The 24,444-nt window shown below is 48.1% G+C and overlaps 2 protein-coding genes across 8 annotated transcripts in view; one reads left to right on the forward strand and one right to left on the reverse strand.

Moving 5' to 3' along the window:
- The window catches only part of Pask (PAS domain containing serine/threonine kinase), a 44,782-nt gene extending 26,963 nt beyond the window's left edge, over nucleotides 1-17,819 (reverse strand). Inside the window, exons 1-7 of one of the 7 annotated variants that reach the window (XM_029561655.1) lie at nucleotides 17,783-17,819; nucleotides 11,796-12,021; nucleotides 9,303-9,538; nucleotides 8,370-8,540; nucleotides 6,005-6,145; nucleotides 4,973-5,107; nucleotides 1,734-1,994 (exon numbers count right to left, since the gene is read on the reverse strand). In XM_029561655.1, the coding sequence (XP_029417515.1) occupies nucleotides 1,734-1,994; nucleotides 4,973-5,107; nucleotides 6,005-6,145; nucleotides 8,370-8,540; nucleotides 9,303-9,538; nucleotides 11,796-11,979 (1,128 nt within the window). In that variant the 5' untranslated portion in view covers nucleotides 11,980-12,021; nucleotides 17,783-17,819. Of the gene's footprint in view, nucleotides 1-1,733; nucleotides 1,995-4,972; nucleotides 5,108-6,004; nucleotides 6,146-8,369; nucleotides 8,541-9,302; nucleotides 9,539-11,795; nucleotides 12,022-16,706; nucleotides 17,128-17,782 lie in introns of those variants that run through there. The other 6 variants (XM_029561654.1, XM_029561653.1, XM_008829143.3 and 3 more) reach the window with 6 other exon arrangements.
- Nucleotides 17,820-17,862: 43 nt separating this feature from the next.
- Nucleotides 17,863-24,444, forward strand: part of Ppp1r7 (protein phosphatase 1 regulatory subunit 7) — a 24,531-nt gene continuing 17,949 nt past the window's right edge. The window contains exons 1-3 of the mRNA XM_008829147.3: nucleotides 17,863-18,016; nucleotides 20,878-21,006; nucleotides 24,260-24,315. Of these exons, the coding sequence (XP_008827369.1) occupies nucleotides 17,965-18,016; nucleotides 20,878-21,006; nucleotides 24,260-24,315 (237 nt within the window). The 5' untranslated portion in view covers nucleotides 17,863-17,964. The remainder of the gene's footprint in view (nucleotides 18,017-20,877; nucleotides 21,007-24,259; nucleotides 24,316-24,444) is intronic.

A 24,444-nucleotide genomic window follows, 5' to 3' on the forward strand; every position in this document is an offset into this window, starting at 1 on the left:
CAACAACAAAAAAAAAAAGGTATTCCCAGCTGGGCATGGTAGTGCACGCCTTTAATCCCAGCACTTGGGAGGCAAAGGCAGGTGGATCTTTGTGAGTTCAAGGCCACCCTGGTCTACATAGGGAATTCCAGGCCCAGCTGGGGCTATAGGGGGACCCTGTCTCAAAAAAAAAAAAAAAAAAAAACAAAAAAAAAAACAACAAAGGGGTATTCCCATAGCCCCAACTGGCCTTGGTCTCACAGAGATCCACCTGCTTCTGTCTCCCAAGTGCTGGGATTATTTTTATTTTGAGTGTATGAGTGTACTGCCTACATGCAAGTGCACCCATGTTGTGCAATGCCCTCACAGGTCAGAAGATGGCATCAGATCCCCTGGAACTAGAGTTATGAATAGCTATTAGACATCATGTGGGTGCTGGGAATCAAACCAGAGTCTTCTGGAGGAAAAGCCAGTGCTCTCAACTGCTGACCATCTCAACTGTTCTCAACCATATCTCCAACCCCACTTTTTTAGAGTTTTTCTTTTTTTCGGTCTTTCTGAGACAGGGTCTCCCTATAGCCCCAGTAGGCCTCGAACTCGCTATGTAGACCAGGCTGGCCTTGAACTCACAGAGATCCACCTGCCTCTGCCTCCAGAGTGCTGGGATCAAAGGCGTGCGCCACCATGCCCGACCTTTTTTAGAGTTTTTCATTGGAGGGCAGAGCAATCTCTTTTTTGGAGCCTCAGAAGAGGTTAGTAAACTCTAAATCCTTGTTACCAATCCAGTGTCACCCAGTGGAAATGACAAAAGGAAATACCCTCCTTTGGAGGCTGGCCCCATGTGATCAAGGTACTCAGGGAAAGGCCATAAGCTAGCACCTACATCCAGTAGCCAGGTGAGCAGGGGGGCACTCACAGGTGTCAACAGCAAGAGGGGGCAGGAGGGTGTTGAAAGCAGGATGGGACATGCAGGTAGCACAGCTGGTGGAAACATGTAGCTTCCCAAAGCTGCTCCATGACCCCTCCAGCAAATGGGAACCACGTCCCTTCCCAGTGGACTGATGGGACGCTGCTAAGAGGGGTTATAAGAGCTGTGCAGCATAACTTCTGAGGCTGAAGTGAGACTTAGAGGCAAGATGGTCCTGTGAATAGCCAAACAGCATCCATGCCAAGAATGTGAGCTAGTGAGTTACCCCTTAGCTGACACCATGTGGAACAAAACAGCCTGGACCAACAGGTTGAATAATGGTCAAAGTACATGACTTGTAGTGTTTTAAGCACTGTCTATGGGCATAAAGTACAAAGGCATGATGAGACTGTCCCTATACGTCTGGGTGAGGACAAAGGGCAGTTAAGGTCAGTGGCTTGAATCCCAGTGGGTAAAATGCCCACCCAAGTCCAAGTCCAACCCCAGGAAGGGAAGTTAAAGAAACCCTCCTCCACTACCCACCACCAGTCACACTTAAGACATGAGAACAAGCAGTATCCACAGGGTGCTCAAAACATGGTTCAATGGGCAAGACCAGGCCTGGCTGGGATCAGGGCTTCCAGGCTTAGAGCTCTCACCTCCTCTGGAATGAATCAGAAGACATTAAAGGTGGGCACTGATGTGGAGACTAGGAAAGTCAGATGTGTGGCTATGAAGAGGATAGGTACATCCTGCAAGCTGGACAGCCCATCAGATACATGGCTTATCACACATGCAGAACAACTTCCACAGAGAACTAAGGGGCTTGGAAGCTAGGCAGGCCTACCTTGCCCAGGAGCTCGGTCTTTCCATAACCAAACAACATTAACGCGAAGCTGTGGTTAACGCCATAGATGGTGCCGTCAGGCAGGAGGGTGATGAGACCACTGATTGTACAGAACGCCCACACAGATGCCTGGTAACCTGGATCAGGAGCAGCCTCACTGTCATCTACAGCCTTTCCACTGGGCTTGGATTTCAGCTTCAGACTCAGAGGGAAGGTGGTGCCGTCTCTGGCTCTCCCAACTGACCTTTGAATCTTAAGACTCTGAAAGACAGGGCGCCCCACTCAGAACTGCAGCAGCACTGTGTGTGGACATAATACTGAGGTGTGACGTTTCTGATCCCAATTCCACTCATACATCTACCACAGAAAGGTGCCAGGAACATCCCTCACCCATGTTGCTCTCCCTGGGTATCCCCAGTCCCACTCTGCTCAGAGAAAGGAACAGCAGCTACAGGCTGGAAGGACTGAAGAGTACAGAACAACAAAAAACGAGAGAAAGCACCAACGTGCAAACCGGTGAGGGGACTGGACTCAGCTTCAACCCCAGCAGGCATCTGTGCCAAACTACAGCATACTACATCCCTCTTCTCAGTTCTGAGTCTGGAGGGAAAGAGAGTCAGTCTTCCCTCTCAGCCTCAGTTACTGCAGAGTCCATCTGTGAGATAGCTGTCATAGTGCTGTCATCCTGACGGAATCTAGAATCACCTGGGCGACAGGCCGCTCAGCCTGCCTGTGTGGGATTATCTTGATTACATTAATTGAGGTGGGAGGATCCACCCACCATGAGTGGTACCATTCCCTGGCTGGGATTCTGGAGGGTACAAGTGGAGAAGAGGAGCTGAGCTGCAGCATGCCTTCATCACTCTCTGCTTCCTGCTGGTGGATGCAATGTGACCAGCTGTTTCCCACTCCTGCAGCCTTGACTTCCCTACCAGCACAGACTGTACCCTTGAACTATGACCCAGAATAAACCCTTTCTTTGTTAAATTGCTTTTATCAGACCATTTTATCACAGTAACAGGAAAATAAACTAAGACAACCGCCTCACCCAATCTTCTGTCCCTCCAGCTTAGAGGCACTGGCTTCCTGCTGTGGCTAGTCTCTAGGGGACCAAACTATCCCATCTACTCTTAGCTCCTCCCTCTCCTATACAACCAAGACCCTGCATTATGTCACTCTGCTTCAATTATTTAGAAAGCACAATTTTTCCAATTAATATTTTGAATATGGCCAGGCATGATGGTATACACTGTAATCCCAGCACTTGGATGGCAGAGGCAGGAGGACCCTGAGTTCAGAGTCAGCCTGGACTATGTGGTTTCAGGTAGGAAGCTGAACCCAGCCTTTCTTGTCCACTCTGCTTCAGGGCCCAACCTGGAAGATATACAAAGTGCAGGACCACGTCCGAGGCCTGCTGATTCATCTACTCTGTCCTGAGCATAGTGACCACCCAGTTGATGAGCACGGAGCAATGGTCCAAGTCAGAATTCAAGACCCACCTACCTCAGAGGAAGGCACTCGCCAGGAACCGCCTCAGCCAATCCCACTTGCCCCCAGGACCCATGAGCCCTGCAAGGAATGAGGGGCAGGGTGCCCCCTTTTACAGGCTCCATCTGTTTCCAAGGGAGATGGTGACTTGATTAGGGCTGAGAACATACTCACGTGTGGCCTTTGCTGCCATTTCCAGGAAACCCTACTTGGGAAGTCAGAGGTCTGCCTGAGAGCAGGTCAGCAGCAGCTGCCATACAGTGTCCTATAGCACTGCCACCAGCTAATGCCTTGCCAATCTGCTGGCTGTTATGCCGGAGTAGAACAGAGAGGTAGGTGCAGAGAGGACAAGATGGGGGCAGAGCTGCATCCCAAACCAGAAGCCTGACATACAAGTCAGCTTAAGGGACTGAGTTTAGAGAACCACATTTGATGGATGTCCTGCAAGGACCTTCCCTCTCACCACAGCAGAACTGACTTTGGTCAAAACAGCTGTCAGTTCACTCCCAAAGGTGCAGAAAAGCAGCAAGCAAAGACAGTTCTTGGGTCCCTTGTGTAAAGGCTGCATACTAATCAAGGAAATAGGGAGCCTAAGAATTCAGTATGGGCACTAGAAGATGGCTCGGTGGTTAAGAGCACTTACTGCTCTTGAAGGGAACACAGGTTCGGTTCCCAGCACTTACACTGCAGATAACAACATCCGTAACTCCAGTTCCAGAGGACCCAACACTTTTCTGGCCTCTGAGGGCACTGACACACACAATGTACTTACATGCAGGCAAAACACTCATACACATAAAATAAAAATGTAAATTTTTTTTTTTTTTGAAATAGGGTCTTCCTGTAACTCCAGCTGGCCTAGAACTCGCTATGTAGACCAGGCTGGCCTCGAACTCACAGAGATCTGCCTGCCTCTGCCTCCCGAGTGCTGGGATAAAAGGCATGACCCACCACGCTGAGCTAAAAAAAATGTAAAATTTTAAGAAAAGGCAGTATGAATCAGGCCTCCACCATACCTAGCCTCTACTGCCCACCTCCAGTAGAGGCTGTGGGACACACTGTTCACCTCCGGGAGTGATAGCTAACTAAGAAATACCTAAACCAGTCAGTCAAGCATTATTTCTCGGTATGTCTTTGAGGGTGTCTCCAGGGATAGGTGAGTGGGCTGAGTAAGGGACAGTCATCCTCAGTATGAGCAGCACCATCCAGTCAGATTAGGATCCAAAAGATAAACTGGGGAAGGACCAATCAGAGTCTCTCTTATACAGCTGGGACGCCCTTCCTTGTACTGCTTGTGGGAATCAGAACTCTAGGCTCTCCAGCCTCTGGGCTCTAGGACCTCCTCCAGAGGCCCTCAAGATTCTCAAGCCTTCAACTTTGGGTGGGCCACACTCAGGGTACTCCCCAAGATCTCTAGCTTGTGGGCAACCTCATATCAATTAATTCCCCTAACTAATCCCCTCTAGTGTCTCTATACAAATTCCCATCTGTTCTGTATGAAGAACTCTAACCAAGGTACAAGGTTACCCTATAGATCAACCTATTCTCCCTGACTCTCATGAAAGAGAATACAGAGAGGACAAGATCAGCCAGCCAGGAGAAGCCATATGCTCTGGGCCCTGGTCAACACTCAGAGCATAGACAGCCAGAGATAGAGTTTTTCCCTTCCCAGGATGGTTCTACAGTCAAGTTACAGATTCTGGTCTAAGAACTCAATACCCAGCTCCCAGTATAGATGGCCAGGGTCCTACCTTTGGGACATGTTGGCCAGGAGGAGGAAGCTGCATGGATGGAATCAAGTCTGTGACACACTGACCAACCACTTCCTTTGCAGACATGAACCCGTGGAGATGAGCAAAGAGAACATCACATGACGTGATGGTTCCCTGGAAAAGAAAAGCAGTACTCCAGATAAAAGCATCTTGCACTTTATATTTCAGTATTTAGAAGCTAAAAGCAAGAACATTGACACAACTTCTGTATCCAAAGCACAAGAGGCATGCCCATGGGCTTTCGCAAAAACAATACCATTTTCCTCACTGTACCAGGTTCACCTAAATTGTGACTCTCTCCAGTGCTCTCCAGAAGCTCTGGCCAATGCCAGAGGCTCTTTAGCAAGAACATCCCAGTTCATATACAAGAGCTTTTCTGAGAGTTTTACATCTTTAAGTAAAAGAACAATCCTAGTTGTGATTACATTCCTACTTTAAGAGTAAGGAAACACACTGGTGACTGGGCTCCTTGCCTAAGCATGATCAGTAAGGGCCATAGGCAGGGCAAACCTCCAGACACCTCTGGCACTTCCTTCCCTACATTAGAAAAGGAAAGAAGGGCTGGAGAGATGGCTCAGCGGTTAAGAACACTGGTTGTTCTTGCAGAAGACCTGGGTTCAAATCCCAGCACCCACATGGCAGCTAACAACTGTCCGTAACTCCAGTTCCAGGGGATCCGACAGCCTCTTCTGTCCTCCGCAGGCATTGCATGACATGGGTGCACTTACCTACATGCACACAATACATGCATACACATAAAATATTTTTTTTAAAAAGGGGGGGCCGGGTGTGGTGGCACACGCCTGTAGTCCCAAAACTTGGGAGGCAGAGGCAGGCGGATCTATGTGAGTTCAAGGCCAGCCTGGTCTACATAGTGAGTTCCAGGACAGCTGGGGCTACAGGGAGACCCTGTCTTAAAAAAAGAAAAAAAAAAAAAAAAAAAAAAAAAAAAGGAAAAAGAACTGGATGAGGAGCTAACAGGAGATGGCCAAGATACGAACACACACTCACATCACTCTGGAAGGTGACCCAGGCAGAGATCCTCTCCACGGGCTCCAGGACCACCACACAGCACAGGCCACGCTCTTGCTGCACCCTCTTTATCCATACAGAGACTGGAATCTTCTCCCCGCTGCGGCTGACAATGTCTACCTGTGGACACATGTACACTGCACCAGGGCATACAGCATCTGCACTGTGGACCCTGTAACCAGCATGGAAAGGTGCTTGTCATCAGAAAAGATCCTCCCCATGCTCCAGTGCTTCAGTGAAGTCAAGCTCCATTCACCTGACTTGCTTCAGAAATCTACCAAAATATAAATGACGCTTTTAGGCCTCAGTGCTACAGTCTGAGTGAATGTTTTATCAAGATGGTTTCATGCTTAGTGTAATAGCTACTCTTGGTTGTCACCTTGAGAGAGGACTAGAAAACTCCTGAAGCACAAACTAGGTCTATCTGGGAAGATGCTTCCAGAGAGGACTCATGTGTGGGTGAGTGAACCAAGAGAAGAGGAGCCCTGAATGGGGAATGGGAACCTGGAAGGAATGGTCTTCCAGAAGATAAGGTAAGCTCATACACACTCTCAACTATTCTTTCATTGCTAGTGCTGGTGGGTTTTGTTGTTGCTGCTTGCTGTTTTGTTTTGCTTTTTGTTTTAAGACAGGCTCTCATGTAGACCAGGTTCAGACTCACTCTATAACCCAAGCTGGTCTTCAATTCCTGATTGTCTATGCTCTGGTATTATAAGCATGTACTCCCATGCCCTCCTTGTTTGCTAGTACCATCACCTGTAAACATCAAACCTGAGTCTTCATCCTTGAATACACACTTGCATCAGCAACTCTCCAGGGGGTCCAGGCCTTCAGTCTCACACTGGGGCTGCATCATTAGCCCCTGTTGTTCTGAGGCTCCAGCTTCCTGGGCTGAGTAGCTACTGGTGCCTCTGGTTCTCTAGCCTGCAGTCATCGTCAAACTACCCAGCCTCCAATCCAGTGAGCCAATCTAATAATTCCCTTCATCTATATATACATAGTTCAATCTATGCTTCTAGAGACCAATATACTTAGCTTCATGGTAAGGTAGAAGGGAGAGAAAAAAAGCAGTTATCTGTTATTTCCTAAAGAAACAGCACATGTGGAGAGCTGAAGATTTTCTTGGTGGTAATCAGCTTTTTAAAAAAATTTTTATTTATTTTTATTTTATGTATATGAATGAGTGTTAGCCTGCATATCTGTAAGTGCACTCGTGTCATGTAATGCCCACAGAGGACAGAAGACGGCATCAGGTCCCCTGGAACTGCAGTGATAGACAGCTGTTAGCCGCCATGTAGGAGCTGGGATTTGAACCCAGGTCTTCTGCCAAGAGCCACCAGTGCTATTAACCACTGAGTCATCTCTCTAGCCCTGGTAGTGTCAGCTTCTTGACTCAATAATTTGCTTATGCAACTGACCCTGTACAAGTTCTGATGCCAGAGGCTCAGTCCTCAGCATCCAATAACTCAGCTCTCCTATCAATGTCCCAGATAGACCCAGCAGTCCAGTGAAGAGGACCAAAACTCTCCAGTAAAATGCTCCCACTCCTTATACCAAACAAACACAAAATAGAATGCACAGATTTCGAGATAAGAACCAGGCACAACAATAAAAGTATATCATTTTTCAGGGCTAGGGAAATGGCTCAGAAGTTACAGCACTTGCCACACAAGCACAAAGACCTGAGTTCAGATTCCCAGAAATCCACTTAAATGCTGGATGGGTGTAGAAGCCCACCTATAATTCCAGCTTCAGAAGGCAGAGACAGGGATCCCCAGAGCAAGCTAGCTAACAAGACTAGCCATATCGGAGAGCTCTGGGTTTGACTGAGGAACCTGCCTCAATGAATAAGGTGAAAGAACGATGAAGGATGTTCCCAACATCAACCTCAGATCTCCACATGCACCCACATACACATGTACATACACACACACACACACACACACACACACACACACACACACACAAAAGCATGCATACAGTCAATTAAAAAGATGAGTGAAAAAATTTTCTAGGACTCTCATATGGTGCCTGCAGGTTTGCAAAATGCAGGCCAAGCCTCAAACCTCACCAAAGCAAGGGGATCTCCAAGACAATAAAGCTCCACAGTCACTACATCTCTCCTCAAGATGTTTTGATTTTAAAGGGCCCATCCCTCCTCTCAGCTGAAGGGGGCAAACAGCACCAGGATCAAGTTTTAGTTGAAGATGCTGAAGTTGCAGGTGCTACTGGCCCCACAGCAGAGCACAGCTCAAAGCCAGAACCTAGGCAGTGAGGTGGAGTTCTTCCCTCTACGTGGACTCTTGACTCAAAGTCAGGCAGAAGCCCCCGCACACCCACTCACCACTGTGCCAAACACCACTGCGGCACGGCCGTCAGCCTCCACATGCTCCTCGCTGAGGGCTTCCACCACCTCGGAATCTGACTTGAGGAAGAACTGTGCAAGCTTCTGACCAATCAGGTCATGACTGCTATACTCTAGGAGGCTGCAGGCTTTGTCATTGGCAACCAGAATCTGCAGAGAACACACATGTCACCAGCAGCTGCTGGTGCCCCTGGAAACAGTCAAGGAGGAGGACACAAGAGCTGGCAGGGAGGCCAGAGATGTGCCCTTCCCTAGCACTGCTTCCAGTGCCTTCCCACTACAGGCTGGCTCAGAGGCTCACATACTGACACTCACACTTTGCACCCAAGATCTCATCACCTCACCAACACACCCTGTTCGGGACAACTAATCATACCCAGGACCCTTCACCAGACAGAACAAGTACATGACAAGACTATGAATCAGTGAGATGGCTCATCAGGTAAAGGTGCAAACTGACCCCAGCAAGTTGTCCTCTGACCTCCACACTCATATTATAGCACACCACACACACGTGCACACACACACAAATAAATGTAATAAAACTAGCTAAATAAAAAGACTATGAAAAAATATGGGAACTTACATCCTGTCTAACAATCTCAGCTTCTGTATATATATGATTGGACACAGAACAAACACATTTAATTCAAGCATTGAATATTGCTCTTAGTTAACATGTTTCAAAAATGACAAAGCATGCACCCCAATCCTTCTCTGGAACCTCTGCCAAGAAGATTCAACTTGCTTAGATGCTTTAGTATTCCAAATTCTTATTGCTTTTGCTACCGTACTGGTAAAACCATATGTTTTTCTAATTACACTTAAAACATAAATTCCTCTGTTAGAGAGACAAGGTTTGATGTATAACTCCAAATCCACATCCACGCTGAGCCTCAAACTACAGAATACCTCTGTGGTCTTGGCATCAACGGTAAAGACAGCCTTGTTGGGGTTGTACACTGGGGCTGACAGCAGAGATGCAGAGCACCCTGAAGGCAGGCCACGCAGCAAGGAGCAGCAAGATGTGCTGCCCAGGGGCCCAGGCAGTGGGTCGGTGTGCTCAGGTGCAGCAGGACAGTGCAGTTTACTTGTGCAGATGTTTTGGGTGGCCAGTGATGACAGGCAGTAAGAGCTCCACCTGTCTTCTGCAAGGAAAGGAAATTTAGAAAGTATTAGACCTGAATGGCTATCAGAGCTGGCCTCTAAGTCAAGCAAAGCATGCAGACTGCACAGGACCCCAGCACTTATCTAATCTACAGTGCTAATTCCTATGCTGTGTGACTGAACAAGTCACTCTCAAAAAACCCTCAAAGGGCTCATGCCCTCCCCACACTCAGGCATAAATCAACATCCTCTAAGAAGCATAGACAGCCCAAGATGAATACTTCTAAGTCACATTCTAAGGCCTCATTCCTCCCACATGGAGAGCTCTTGCTTACAATGTCTCCTCTCTAGTGTCAGTGATCTCAAGCCACTGCCCCATCAGTTGCTCCTGGGAATTGTCACACAATTCAAGGACTCCTGTTGCCCACCCCTCCATCTGCTTCCTCCCATGGGTTCTGTTCCCACAACTCCAAGAGAGCTGCGGTCAGCCACCTCTCCAGTGGCTTTCAAAATGCACAGTCCAAAAGCAAATCCTCAGTCCTCACTACATTCCACCTACCGGCATCACTGAGCTCCTCCTCAGCTCCCTCCTTCACTCAGAGCCCCCCATTTAAGCACCTGAGTACCTTTCCCTTCCCTGCCTCTCACCACTAAGTGACCCTTCTACCTCACCCATTCCTTGGCACCTTTACTACCCTGGAAAGATCAGTGTGTTGTCAGCTCCCACACCTGCCTCCAGCCCCAATCCTCCCCTGGACCAAACTGCCCAAGCCTCCCTCACCAGCTTCTGTTCTTCCTGGGTGTGGTGATTTGAAGGAGAATGTCTCCCATAGGCTCCAAGTATTCAAACACTTTGTCCCTAGTTGGTGGTGCCATTTTTCCACCTGGCTGGAAGAAGCATGTCACTAGGGGTGGACTTTGAGAGTTCATAGCCTTGTCCCACTTTCAGTTTACTCTCTCTGTTTCCTGTGTCTGCCTGAAGACATGAGCGTTCAGCTTTCTGTTCTGGCCACCTCTGCCACCATGCCTCCCTACCATGATGGACTCTTATCCCTCTGGAATTGTAATCCAAATAAACTCTTTCTTCTACAAATTACCTTGGCCATGGTGTTTTATCACAGCAACAAAAAAGTAACTAATACACTGGACTTGAAACCAAACACACACGTCGACCTTAGTCTTCACCACTCTCTTATCCTCTCTCTTCCTTTCCTGTCTCCTTCCAACTGGAATCCAGACTTTCTCAATACATAATCTCATTCTAACCATTCCCTGAGGCTAACGGCCACATCATCACCTGCCTTACCCCAGTTCCCTGAGCAGACACCTGTGGGTCCTCCTGAAATCAATCTATCATGTCATCACTCTGCAGCAAACACACCTGGACTAGTAACAGGGGAAGCAGCCTCCTGAGAAGCTGTGGCCTCTGCCTTGCTTCAGCAGCAGCACTGGCCCTCTCCTAGGAGCCACATGCTATTTGGGCCACAACATCTGATATCCCAGCACATCACTGTTCGACAACCTCCAGACAGAACACAGCCCTTCCCTGTGCTCTGCTCTGGCTCTGAGACATCTGTTATCCTAAAGGACTTCCTTGCTTTAACTCTATCCCAATTTCAAGCATGCACCCTGCTGTCCCTCAGTCCTCCCCACCACACACACCATACCACACCCAACATCCCTTCCCCGCTACGCCCCCATCACACACCACCGAATAAGCTCTTTCTTCCTGGCTGCGGCCCAAGGCCAGTATGTCTGGACCCATGAGGCACCAGAGCCTGGAAACATCCGTTAGCTATGAAGCAAGGGTACCCTACGCTATGAAGGTGGCTGCTGCTGTCACCTTTGCAGGGACCCTGCCTTATATGGCCCCATTTCCAGATGCAAAGACCACATCTGCTGCTGCACACAATCAGTGAACACTCTGAGCCCAATCAGCACACTTGCACTTCCTCTGAAATCCAGTTTGGCCTAAGACAGCACACGCACATAATCTGGTAAGAAGTAACACTTGACTCTAATTTGGTCCTGAAATGTGAAGGTGAATCCCAACTACTGCTGGAGGGGTGCTGTGTGCCAACACTACCACATGAAAAAGCAGACAGGAAGAAAGTGGCCCAAGGTGTCCTCCCCAGGGCAACCTTCCCAATGAGCATGGCCCAGCACCTTAGCAGACAATGCTTCCCAGAAAGAACACAGGGACTGTTTCTCAGTCCCTGACAAAAGGAATCCCAGGGAAAGTGCAAGTCTGCATTTTCAGTTATGAGGCCAGTGCCCAGAACAACACAAGGTGATCACCAGAAAGCGCCATCCGGCTCTGGCAGAGTCTGGAAAGCCCATTTTTCCTGCTTAGATGTCTGTGGACTGATGAGGGTGACTTGCTGGGCTCAGAGGCAGCCTGACCATCTGGGTCTTCCTGTGCAGGACTCCCAGATAGGCATCTCCAGCCCTCAGCAAAGGCAGGAGGGCCTCTATCCTCCATGGGGAGCAGGCCAGCTAGTCACTAACCGCTAACAGCCCTCACCTGGAAAACAAAGGGTGCATGATTAACATTCGCAGTGCAGAACACAAAGGCTGTCAAACCAGCTAAGTCCTGGCATCCCAGCTCAGAACCTACAGCGTGAGTACAGTCAGCCCAATGCTGTGCTACAAGAAGCTCTTCTGGAGAAATGCACACAGAGGCACAGGAAAGCAGAGAACAAAAAGAAAACGCAGTGAGAGGGGCTATGAGGGCAAGCGGGAGCTACCAGTCCCCATGAGCGGAAATGCTCCCAGGTCTTTCTGGAAGTCTTTCTGGAAGTCACGTAGAACTGCCAGCTTGGAGGGTCCGCACATGGAACACCTTGAAGCACACGAGAGCAAGGCCACAGCTAGATTTGCTTTACCTAAAGACTGGATAAGAGATGTGTCTTTAATTCTTCATTCTGGTATAATTGCAGATTCAAATACAGATATAAGAAGAAAATACAGGTTGGAGAGATGGCTCAGCAGTTCAGAGCACTGGCTGCTCTTGCAGAGGACCCGGGTTCAGCTCTCAGCACCCACACAGCAGCTAACAAGTGTCCATAACTCCAGTTCCAGGGGAATTTTATGCCCTCTTCTGACCTCCATGGGCACTGCACAACACAGGTACACTTACATACAAGCAGATAATACTTGTTCCAAGGCAATTGGGGCTACAGGGAGACCCTGTCTCAAAAAAAAGACTAAATAATAATAATAATAATAATAATAATAATAATAGTATTTTTTTAAAACAGAAAAAAATTCCATGTGCCCCTCACTGAGTTTCCTCCAGAGACAACACATTGCAGATCTACAATACAAGATCACATTAGGAAACTGACATTGATACCACAGGTGAAATGGACCTGCAGTGTGTGTGTGTGTGTGTGTGTGTGTGTGTGTGTGTGTGCGCGCGCGCTGAGTTCCTGCAGTCTTATCCCATATGCTCACTCCACAGCTGACAACAGTGGCCTCAAGCATCTATTCTACTGACAAGCACATGGGCACATATGGACCAGGTGCCTTGTGCTTAAGACCACTCCAAAGACAGCCACTAAGAAGACAGTCTTCTCTGCCAGGAGCAGGCACATCTCACCGAAGTCATCCAAAGACAGTGACAAGAGTACATGTGGCCAGTACCAGGACCACTGACTAGAACTTCCCATGATAGAGGGAGACCACAAGCCATGCCCACCTGAGCCCCTTCCTCTGCACTAACTTCTGGGTACCTAGAACCTCAGAGCCCATAACCAAATAGCCTAGAGCCCACTTGCTAGGCCCACATCAGCCTCTTCTTATACAGGATCCCCATGCTGGCACACTCATACCTGAGAATTAGCTGCGGAGCTGCCTCACAAGGAAAATCAATCTTGGACAAGCAGTAGGGGCTGGGCCCTTCCCAATGTAGGATAGAGACCTATCCTCACAAACCACCAGATTCCAGTAAGGAGCTCCTAAGATAGCAATCTTCCAGTTGCATCCTGGCTTTTAAGGTGATCACAAAGACTTCTTTAAGCTGAATGTGGTGTGGTGGTACACTTCTGTAATCCCTGCACTTGAGAGGTAGAGGCAAAAGGATCAGGAGTACAAGGTCATCCTCAGTTACACAGTAAGTTCAAGGCCAGCCAAAGCTATATGAGATTTTGTTTCAAAAAAAGAAAAAAAAAAAGATTTCTTTAATTTCACAGGAAGGGAGAAGAGCACCTATTTTTATTTAAAAGGCTATGAGCCTGATTATAACTTGCTCAAGTTGATCACATATAGTCTCTGATACAGTCATGAGTCTACAGGCCTGACCAATGTCTACCTCTACTGACAGCTCCTGAGGACGACAGGCAGGGCCCCTTACACAGAAAGAACAGAATGCTGACATTACAATATCCCATGAAACCATACAAAGTAAATAAGTGGACAAAAGGACATGGTCAATTTCAGAAGCAGACCAAGAAATGTAAGAAGGCTGACACACAATGAAGAGACTCTTCTAATCAACGGGAATCCACATGGTCTCTCCAATCACAATGACCCTGAATGGACAACATGGCCTCTAAATATCCTTTCCCATGTAAAATGAAGATAACATAACTCACACCCATAGCGCTCTCACAGAATTTCAGGAGCCAAGTAGGGACTGAGAGACTAAATGCTTAATAACTGTGATCTGCTAGCTTTGAACAGTTAAATAATTTTGCCTAAACTCCATCTGTCTTCCCATGTACCAAAATTAGTTCTGGGTGAATTTAAAAACAAAAGATAAAAGTTCAGGAAATTTTAGGGGTGGCAAAATGGCTCAGCAGGTAAAAGTGCTTGCTGTACAAGCCTCATGACCTGAGCTCAATCCCCAGAACCTACATATAGGTGGAAGAAGAAAGCCAACTTCATAAAGTTGTCCTCTGACCTCCACATGCACATCTATGGTATGTGGACATGCACACACACACACACACACACACACACACACACACACCATATATATATAGTCACAGTAATAAAACAAAATAAAAAGTAAACTTTGAGCCAAAAAAGAAAAAGAAGTCAAGACTAAGAACATGGTATGTGAGTGACTCTGAACAGCACTTGTATTTTGCAACAACCAGAGCTCACCAAGAATGCTGCTCTGTGCATCTCTGAGACACATGAAAGGAATTTCCAAAAGGTAAAAATAATGAGTCAAAACCAGAGAAGAGCTATCCTAAGACCCCCTAAAAAAGGCCAGGGACCCTAGAGGTCCAGTGTGGCCCCGACTCCACAAAACCATTAAGTTCTAGCAAATGTAATCTCAGAAGCAAAGAATACTAAACATAGACCTGAAGTCTTCCAAAGACTATCCTCCATCAAATTCACACTCTTCAAACCTACAAAGAAGGAAAACCATCTCACCAAGAGGCTGCACTGCAGAGAAAAATAAATAGTAATAAAGAGAAATGTACATGTAATTACATTACTGACAGTTACAATGGTATCCAGGGAGGAAAGTCATAATACTGGCTGGAGGGAAATGAGTGGCAGCAAGTTAAATTAGTCAGTAGTGGACTACTTAAAATCCACATGGACCAGCTGAGCACTAAACAGAACATTCACACCATAAGGAAAAGAAAATCCCAGAGTCAGTGTCACTCTGACAGTCCTTACCACACAGTCAACACCACAGCTAAAGGATGGCCTGAGAGCACAGCCATAGATCCCTTAACTTTTCACAGGTTTCATTTTGACTCAAATGTCAACCAGACTAAGTCATGGTATGCCTGTACCCCAATATCTGGAAGGCTAAGGTAGGGGGAATTGCCATAAGTTTCAGGCTAGCCTGGGCTACACAGTGAAATATAAGCCAGCCTAGGCTACAAAGCAAGCCCTCATCTCAAAAACAGAAACAAGCAAACAATGGAAATGCATGGACATCCTGACCTGTGGTTTTAAAAGGTTTTTTGTTTGTTTTATATCTAATCTAGGCAGTAGGAATGAGAGGCAGAGCCCGCCCAGCACCTGATGCTATACAGAGTAATCCTACCCCCACTGCTAGCTAGGATCCAGAAGGTAAAGGGAACCCCAGCTAAAACTAAACAGAAGCCAGGACCACTCTGCAGGGAGCTCTGGGAAAACATTCTTTTTCTTCTCTGGAAGCATCTCTCCAACCAGAGCAAAACAGCTAGAAAGCAGATGATTCCAGTTGTTCCCACCGATGGACCACAAAGCACAGGGCTGGCATCTGATGGAAGCAACCAGCAGGCAGTTAAACAAAAAAAAAAAAAAAAAAAAAAAAAAAAAAAAAAACACCTGAACTCATCCAAACAAAAAGGACACAAGTTAACCCATTATTCCTTAGGCAAAATATCACATTATAATCTTTTATTCAGTTGCAACTTAAATAACTTTACACTTTCAGATGCATGTTTAGGATTCTGTCAACCAAAACTGTGGATGCTGGACCTGGGCATTTTTAATTTATTTATTTTGGGGGTGGGGTGTCATGTGGAGGTCAGAGGACAACTTGTGGAAGTCAATTCTCTCCTTCCACCATGTGGGTCCCAGAGACAGAATTCAGGTCATTAACTCTGAGAGTGAGCACCTTTACCAGTTAAGCCATCTCACCAGCTCAGGACCTGGAAATGTCTGACCCACTTAATCAACCCACCCCAAAGCTTGCCTTCCTCTGGACTTTGGATTTGGGGGCAACTGCTTTTCTCATTGTCAGAGCCATCCTGAGCCCATGGGTTTGTTTCTTGCATCAAGACAACCTCATGAGTAAACACATGATAGCCACTGGGTGAGGGCCGGAGGCAAAGGGGACCTTCCAAACCAAACTGTCAGCATTCCCAGAGGGAGCACTAACAAAGCTGAGTGAAGAGAACACCTTCCAGGAGAGCAGGTGGCCAGGGCGGAAGCCAAACCTCACTCCCAGAGCCTCCACGGGCTGGCAGAACACTCTCGATTTTCTTCAAAGGGCTCAGTTCTTTGAAGAAACATGACAAAATGCACATTGTACAAAGATCATTCTGGAAGCAAGGCTGGGACAAAGGAAAAAGTAACAATAATTCAGAGCAGAAAGACGAAGAGACCGAACTACGGAAAAAACTCGACATCTGAGTTGGCTGGATGTTCTCAGAGCTGTGGGGAGAATAGGCGTCAAGACAACATCCCGAGATTCTCTGCTGAGAAAACACAGTGAGAGGACGAATAAAGCCCACGCGTGTTTGGGATACGCACGTGAGGGTTCGCGAAGCAGGGAGCCAGCGCTCACGCACTCGGAGCCCAAGACTGCTCCAGTGCAAACGGACGCGGCGAGGGCTTCTGCTGACCTTGCCTTTGGACAAAGCATGAGGAACCAATCAGACGCAGACCTAGGAGAGACCAGCCAGGGTGGCTACTCCTCGGACCCGGCTGGAAACCCTGCAAAGGACGCTCCGGCGCCGGCGCCTCCCGAGCGCGGGTCAAACGGCCACAACCCGACAACGCCCCGCGAACTAGGCTGCCGCCACTACCCAGAACGAGGGCCGAGAGGAGTGCCTGCGGCCGCAAGAGGCACCGGCCAGGCCCGCTCGGCCCCGCCGCGGGGCAGGAGGACCGGCAGGGGCCCGCACAGACTGCTCACTGGAGCTCCGGGCTCTCCTGGCGCAGTCGATAGTCCCAGCCGGAGGCCGGATTCACAGCCTTAAGATCCCGCGCGCTTCTAGCCCACGGACCAATAGCAGAACCACCCACGGAGACTGACAGGCCTCAAAGACCAATTAGGGACGCCGGTGGGCGGGTCTCGGCAAGAGTAAACGCAGAGCGCGCGGGAAGCGTTGCTAAGGACGCACCGGACACCTACAGCGCCTCGGAGGAGCCAAAAGAGACCGGCTCCTCCGCCCCGGGCCTAGCGACTGCCGTTTACTTCCCATCGTGAACCGAAGACGATGAGCGGCGCGGAGCTCGCCTTTCGGCGGCCACGTTCTCACGGTAGGGACGGGGGACGGGAGCGGACGAAGCTGGCAAACGAGCGGCCCCTCCCGCCAGCGCCGAGGGTCCGCGGACTGGAGCACCCGGCAACCAGCGCGTACGCGTCGGACAAATCGGTCCCTCGGGCCACTCGACCCTTGGTGCAGACGCCACAGCGAGGGCCCCCGGAGCCGAGCATGCTAGTCCAGCCTGCTGCCCCTGTGGCCTGCAGAGATCGCTCGGCCTCAGTCCCTCCACGCCCCCGAAGCCCTCGCGGTGACGAGAGCGAACGTGCAAGCCTGAAGAGTCTCCCATGCTGCCGGACACCGCCCAGCTCGCCTAGACTTCACTCATTTTTCAAATACCTCGTCGCGGGCGGGCCCAGCGTAGGCGGGAACTACCACTCCCATGAGGCCCCGCGTTCACGCAGGCGTGTCAGTCCGAGCCCTGTACTAGATCCTATTGGCTGGCGGGCTCGCGACCGGGATTCCTGATTGGCCCATGGCCCTGAGGCGACAGATTCCGGAAAGGGGGAAGAGTATCCAATATGGCGGCGGAGCGCGGCGCGGGGCAGCAACAGTCGCAGGAGATGATGGAGGGTGAGCGGCCCCTGCGGGCGGCTGGGGAGCGGCGGGCTGGGGGTTCAGCCCGCACAACCCCTTCCCCGGGAAGGGGCTCGACCTCCAGCCGCCGGCCCAGCCTGCTGCCAGCTGAGCTGGACCGGGCGGGGGAGGCTTGGACCTCGGGAGCGGCGGCCCGAGGGCGGCCGGCGAGGACCGGAGCCCGGGGGACCGCGCGGCGCGAGCCTGCCTGGGGATGGGGGTAGACAGGACACCGCAGCAGTGGGAGCTTGGCCCTGAAGTTTCGAGATTGACAGGCGAGGGGGCGGGGGCCGGTCCACTGTTGGCTCCCAGTGAAACTGAGGCAGAAGAGTCCACAGTTGGGTCGTGGTAGGTGGAGGGGAGTCTACCCTGGAAAGCGAGTGGATTGTGGTAGAAGGATGGTTGACAAGGACCACTGGAGAGTGTGTTACACGAGGCGGTGCCCGTGTTCTAGGCTTTCATAATCTCAAAAGGACTAAATTCAGCTTTCTTCCTGTTTTTCCACTGTGTTGGGATTATTATATAGTTATATACATAAATACATGTACGTGTTATATATGCATGTCTTGTACATAGTTGTGTAATAATAGACAATCATTGCATGCACATATATAGATTCATGTATATGCACACATGCCCCACCATTGCAAAGTCAAACGAAACTGAGTGCTTAAATGCTTTAAAGGGCTCCACTATTCCCGGGACTGGTACACACCTCCAGAAGAGCCGACACTCTCTCCTAAGAAAAGTGCTGGGGAAGAGGGTTGCAGAGCAGGGACTAGGGGTGTAGAAGGAAAGGCCATTGTGTTTGAGGGTTGTGATGGATGCCCTGAGTTTGGCCTTGAAGGATCACTAGACGTTATGCAGGTTGGGGAAACGTGGGGAGCATCAAACATTCCAGAGAAAGGAAATCCAGTTAACAGCAAGAGTATGGAAGAGAGTTTGACCTAGATTAACAGTCATGGATGGGGGTGGAGGAAGCCAGTGAGTCTGGCTAGAAAAGGTCATGGTGGTCTTAGGGCGGGGAGGGGTCCGGCTAGGTGCCTTTTTTTACCCTGAAACGTTTTCTAAGCGAGGTGGTGTTCTTCCTATCCCCTCTTACCCTACTCCCCAGTCCTCTTCTTCCCCCCCTGTTTTCTCAATAAAGGGCAAATGCAAAAGCCAGGGTTTTCTCTCTTTTTTTTCTCATTACCAGCTGACATATCTCCAATAGCTCTATGCTCTTCCATCAGTGACAATACCTTAATTCAGATCCTCCTCCTTTAATAGTGTATTTGCTAGCCCATCATGCCCAGAGCTGCACAGTCAATTTCTTACACTACCCCATGTTCTAGAACCTCTCTGCTGCCCTGAGAGGCACAGGTTGTACTGTGGCCTGCCCTCCTATCCTCTGGCCCCTGCTTAGAGAGATACACAGGCTATGACCCAGAACCTCGTCTCCCTTAGCCTGGATCACAGACTGCCTTGTGCCTCTTGATAACTCATTACATTCTCCTGTATGTCATACATATGAGCCACTCTTTGCCATTTCTGTTCCTGACAGGGGCAGGTACTCCACTAATTCTCTATTACAGATGTGGAGACTGAGGCTTGGAAAGGAAAATGATTTGCCAGAGCTGTGCCTCTAGGGGCAAGATAGAAAGGCAGGAAGAGCCATAGGTGGTCCAGAGAGATTTCTGCATTCAAGTGTTAGATTGGGTTTTAGAATCATACTGGATTCCCTGACAGTAGAGAATAAACAGTACCAGACAATCAAGAGGAAGACCAGGCTTCGAGTCACAAGTAGCTGAGCCATGTTGGGGAAGAAGAGCTGGAGTTGGAGGTTTAGGAGCTGGATTTTAGAAAGATTTAAGTTGGGTGTGGTGGCACACGCACTCGGGAGGCAGAAGCAGGCAGAGCTCTGTGAGGTCAAGGCCTGCCTGGGACTGTAGGGAGACCCTATTTCAAAAAGACCAAAGAAAATATTTGTTTTATTCCTGGGTGTGCTTTGCTAGGAATAGCAGAAAATACAAAGATTAAATGGAATAGTTTTGCCCTCAGGAGCGTACATACCCTTTGTAGAAAAGTCAGGGAGATAATTTCAGTAAGATTGATAATTCCAAATAGTATGTGAGTACCTTCCAAAATGACTTCCAAAAGAGGTCATGAAAAAGTTATAAAAAAAAAAAAAAAAAGATAATTAACCGCTTTGCCAGAGAATTTTTACCAGCCTGCCACATTTCATCATTGCTTTATTCATCCACTCAAAAAAATGTTTCTTTGCCTATCAAATCTTCAAGTTGATAACACTGTCCAGGGACCTTTTAGCATCAGTGGTGTTCGGGTGGCACTTTGGCACATGCTCGTTTTCATTAGAGCCCCTCCCTGTTCACAGTCTGATTTAGCTAGATTTGATTTCTGTCAAACTATGGGCCTGTGAATTGAGTTGTTTTTCTTGGCCAGATGGCGACATGTTTTGAAGGTATATGGCAGAAGGTCACAATGGTACACCCTGTATGGTAGACATCAGATCAAATGTGAGACATGCCTAGGAGATGCTTCACTGTGCACTACCATTAATGCCCTTGATTACAGGTGATCAAAGGTTTTCAGAACAGTTGGTAATTCTTTGTAAACCCTTGAGGGGAGGGGAAGGAGATAGCATGTTACTCAGGTGATCATGTGGCCTCCATGCTCTGTCCCCCATTCCTGCCTTTGTGTTTTAGATGATGCTGGGACATGGAAGACATTCAGGTGTTCATGAACTGAATTCAGCCATTTTACAATGAAGTTTTTGCTAACTTAAAACTGGGTGTTAATCTGTTACGTTTCTCACATTGTCTCATGAAATGGACGTGAATTTTTACTGACATGTTCAGTTGACAGGCGGGTTGAATCTGAAGAATCAGGTGATGAGGAAGGGAAGAAGCACAGTGGCGGCATTGTGGCAGACCTCAGCGAACAGAGCCTGAAGGATGGAGTAGAGCGGGGTGAGAAGGACCCAGAAGGTACTGGCATAGCTAACCTTGAACTCACCAGGGGGAAGTGTGCTGGTTGAGATTGCTGCTGTGTTGTACATGATGTGTCCCCAGGATGGTGGTTGTGTTTCTCTGAGGTTCTTGGTGGACTGGGAAGATGGTTGTACTACAGAGGGCAGCATGCTCTCTGGGGTACTGCCTTGGCAGCCGGCTCTTTAACATCTATAGGTATAGTGTGGCTGTTTCTGCTGAATGCCAGTACTACTGCTGATGATATTGGCACTAGTGTGTCACTTGGAACAGAGCCAGGAAATGTTTTTTTAACCCTGTACTCAGAACGGCTGTCCTGCCACAATAATGAGAAATCACTTCTATTCCCACCTCACTATTTCTATAAGCCTGAGGATCAACTTGTCAACTGTATGGTGTTAGGAAAATCACTGTGGAACTAGCTAACCAGCCACCTGTGGTAGTTTTTGCACCTTCCCCAGTAATGGCCTATGCTTGTTTGTTTGCTTAGAAAATTAGAATCCCAGTTCTCGGGAGGCAGAGGCAGGTGGATCTCTAAGAGTTCAAGTCCAGCCTGGTCTACGTAGTGAGTTCCAGGACAGCTGGGGCTACAGGAAGACCCTGTCTCAAAAAAGACCAAAAAAAAAAAAATTATAAAAACATAGCTACTTTTAAAATAGCATTGTGCACTGTGTGCCAGCAAAGATGATTGGTAGCTATGGTAACCAAATTTTAAAGCAAAAGGAGATTATCACAAAAGGACCCACCACAGTTAGTTTAGAGCTTCAGAGCCGATATTCTGGAGGTGATGTGGGTGGATGAAGCAAATGGGTGCTGTCATTATCGCTTAACTTAGTCACAGAAGGACGGAGTTCTGTGCCATTAAACATTGGGCGACCTGGAGGACTTGGAAGTTGCAATGGTGCGGTCCTGGGCTTCCTTCCCCTGGCTAGCAGTGTTATTGTTATAGCTCACTGCAAGATCTAATGCATGATAGATGAGGGGAATAAGTCCCATACTGACCAGAGGGTTCTACTGCAAAGTACATCAGTTGGGCTGGAACCCAGCTTATCTAGACCCTTTGCTTTTACCTCCAATTGACTAGAAATATACTAGCTCCTAGGAACATTCATTTCTAGTCCTTAAAGAGACTGAGAATGTTCCTACTTGTGTTTACCTGAGTCTCAGCAAAACTAACTCAAACGTGTCAACCATTACCTTCTACTTATTTTTCTTAATTTGTATGTGTGTATATATGTATATGCAGAGTAGATAAAATTGTTCTGCCTCTTGATTTTCCCCAGTTCCTATTGTTTAACTTCTATGTTGGTTGATATGCTATAGTTATGTGTAATCTATAGAAAACTTGTTTTAACTAGTTACTGTTTTTTTTTTTTTGGTTTTGGGGTTTGGATTTTTTGGTTTTTGTTTTTATCTTTTTGAGACAGGGTCTCCCTGTAGCCCCAGCTGGCCTTGAACTCCCAGAGTTCTGCCTCCCAGGTGCTGGGATTAAAGGCGTGCGCCACCACGCCTGGCTTTAACTGGTTATTGTTGATCATTGTATAAAAAGACATGATGAAAAGGCAGTAAAGTGAATTCAGCCATATGGGGCCATTTCTTCTTTGTTAAGCTGGTCCTGTGCCACATGTTCCTCTCTAGGCTGACCAGCACATAGGCCTCTAATCTTTGGAGGAGCCAGATATAAGCTGATTTGGTGTGTGAGCTGACTCTGCTGCAGACTGAAGTGCAGGTTTGCTCTAAGGTGAAGAAGTACAGGAGACAGAGCCTAGGGAAAATTGTAACAGTGATGATCAGTTCTGTGGAACAAAATTGAGAGCATCCTGGGACAGAATGCAGTCTCGATCTGAAGCACTGCAAGACAAACAGCCTATTTCCTTCTCACAGGAAGTTTCAAGAGAAAAACAGGTCTCTAGAGAAACACCATCCATGAAACTGGGCTTAGTGGTATGCCTGTCATCTCAGCACCTGGGAAACTAGTAGGATTAAAAGTTCAAGACTGCTAGGCATGGTGGTGCACGCCTTTAGTCCCAGGACTTGGGAGGCAGAGGCAGGCGGATCTCTGTGAGTTCAAGGCCAGCCTGGTCTACATAGTGAGTTCCAGGACAGCTGGGGCTACAGGGAGACCCTGTCTCAAAAAGACCAAAAAGAAAAAGAAAAAGAGCCAGACATGGTCGGACACACTTTAATTTCAGCACTCAGGAGGCAGAGGCAGACCATCTCTGAATTCATGGCCAAGTCAGGGCTGCATAATGAGGCCCTGTCTCAAAAACAGGAAGGAAGGGAGGGACTGAGAGAAAAAAAAAAAAAAATAATAATAATAATACCATCCAGTCAAAATAAATAGCCTTATTTGAGTGCTTACTGGAGCAAACTGGAAAAAGAAATGATAAGATCACTAGGACCTATGAACAGTGATTGGCTACTTGATGATATGAAGGAAATACTGTTACTCTCAAAGTATTTTAAGGGGTGTGTGCACATGTCTGTGTGTTCCTTTCAGCTTACATACTTAATCAGGCTCTGATGAAATGAAAAAGGGGCTATTAAGGTGAGATGTGAGGCTCTCCACTCTTAACAGGAAGCAGTTGGGACTGTCTCTGGGGCAGATAGTCACATGCAATCCAAATGGGCTTCTCTGCTGGAATTAGTTCATGAGGCTTCCAGTTCAGACGTTTGTTTAAATTATTCATGGAGGCTCTTTGATCCTATCTTTTGAGCTCTGCCTCATTTTATTTCCCTCTCTGTGCAGAGAAGCATCTGTAGATGCTGGGCTACTTTCCAAAGCAATAAAAGACACATCCTAGAACATGTGATGGCCCTGCATAATCTGTATTCAAATGGCCTGATTTAGTGCCACAAACAAGAAGGCAAAGAATACATGGGGGGTAGGCTGCTGGCAGCAGACACTGGGGATTCCAAGAAGGCAACAGCCATGGCCGTGATGTGCTCACCACGATTCAGACAGCTGCCGTCTCCTTTCCACCAGGAAATTCAAGGTGCATTTGGTTTCTTGGGGGGGCGGGGGGTCAGAGGCACAGGTGGACATTTGGAAACTTTGCCAACGACTGAACTCAGGAAACTTGTAGAGTGCTTGAAATATTACCCTTGTTGAGTCACCCTTAGTGTCCCCTGCACTTAGGTTAGCTTTGTTGAACCAAAGATCTGCAGCCCTAGGGCAGAGTGACAGCTCTTTACAAACACCTTTGGCCACTGCCTCTTGTAAATAGAGCTATTTTCCTTCTCATTTTTTCAGAGGAACATGAGCTGGCTGTGGATATGGAAACTATCAGCCTGGACCGAGATGCAGAGGTAATGCTGCCTGCTTGACACTGCCTCAGGAGGCATGATCACAGACCACCCTCACCATCAGTTTATCTTTTATGAAGGTGACAAATTAGTGACTAAAGAGGTCACCTAAGCCTCCTTGGTTTCATATAT

The sequence above is a fragment of the Nannospalax galili genome, unplaced genomic scaffold, assembly GCF_000622305.1.
Source record: "Nannospalax galili isolate Female #2095 unplaced genomic scaffold, S.galili_v1.0 scaffold453, whole genome shotgun sequence".
Lineage (NCBI taxonomy): Eukaryota > Metazoa > Chordata > Mammalia > Rodentia > Spalacidae > Nannospalax > Nannospalax galili.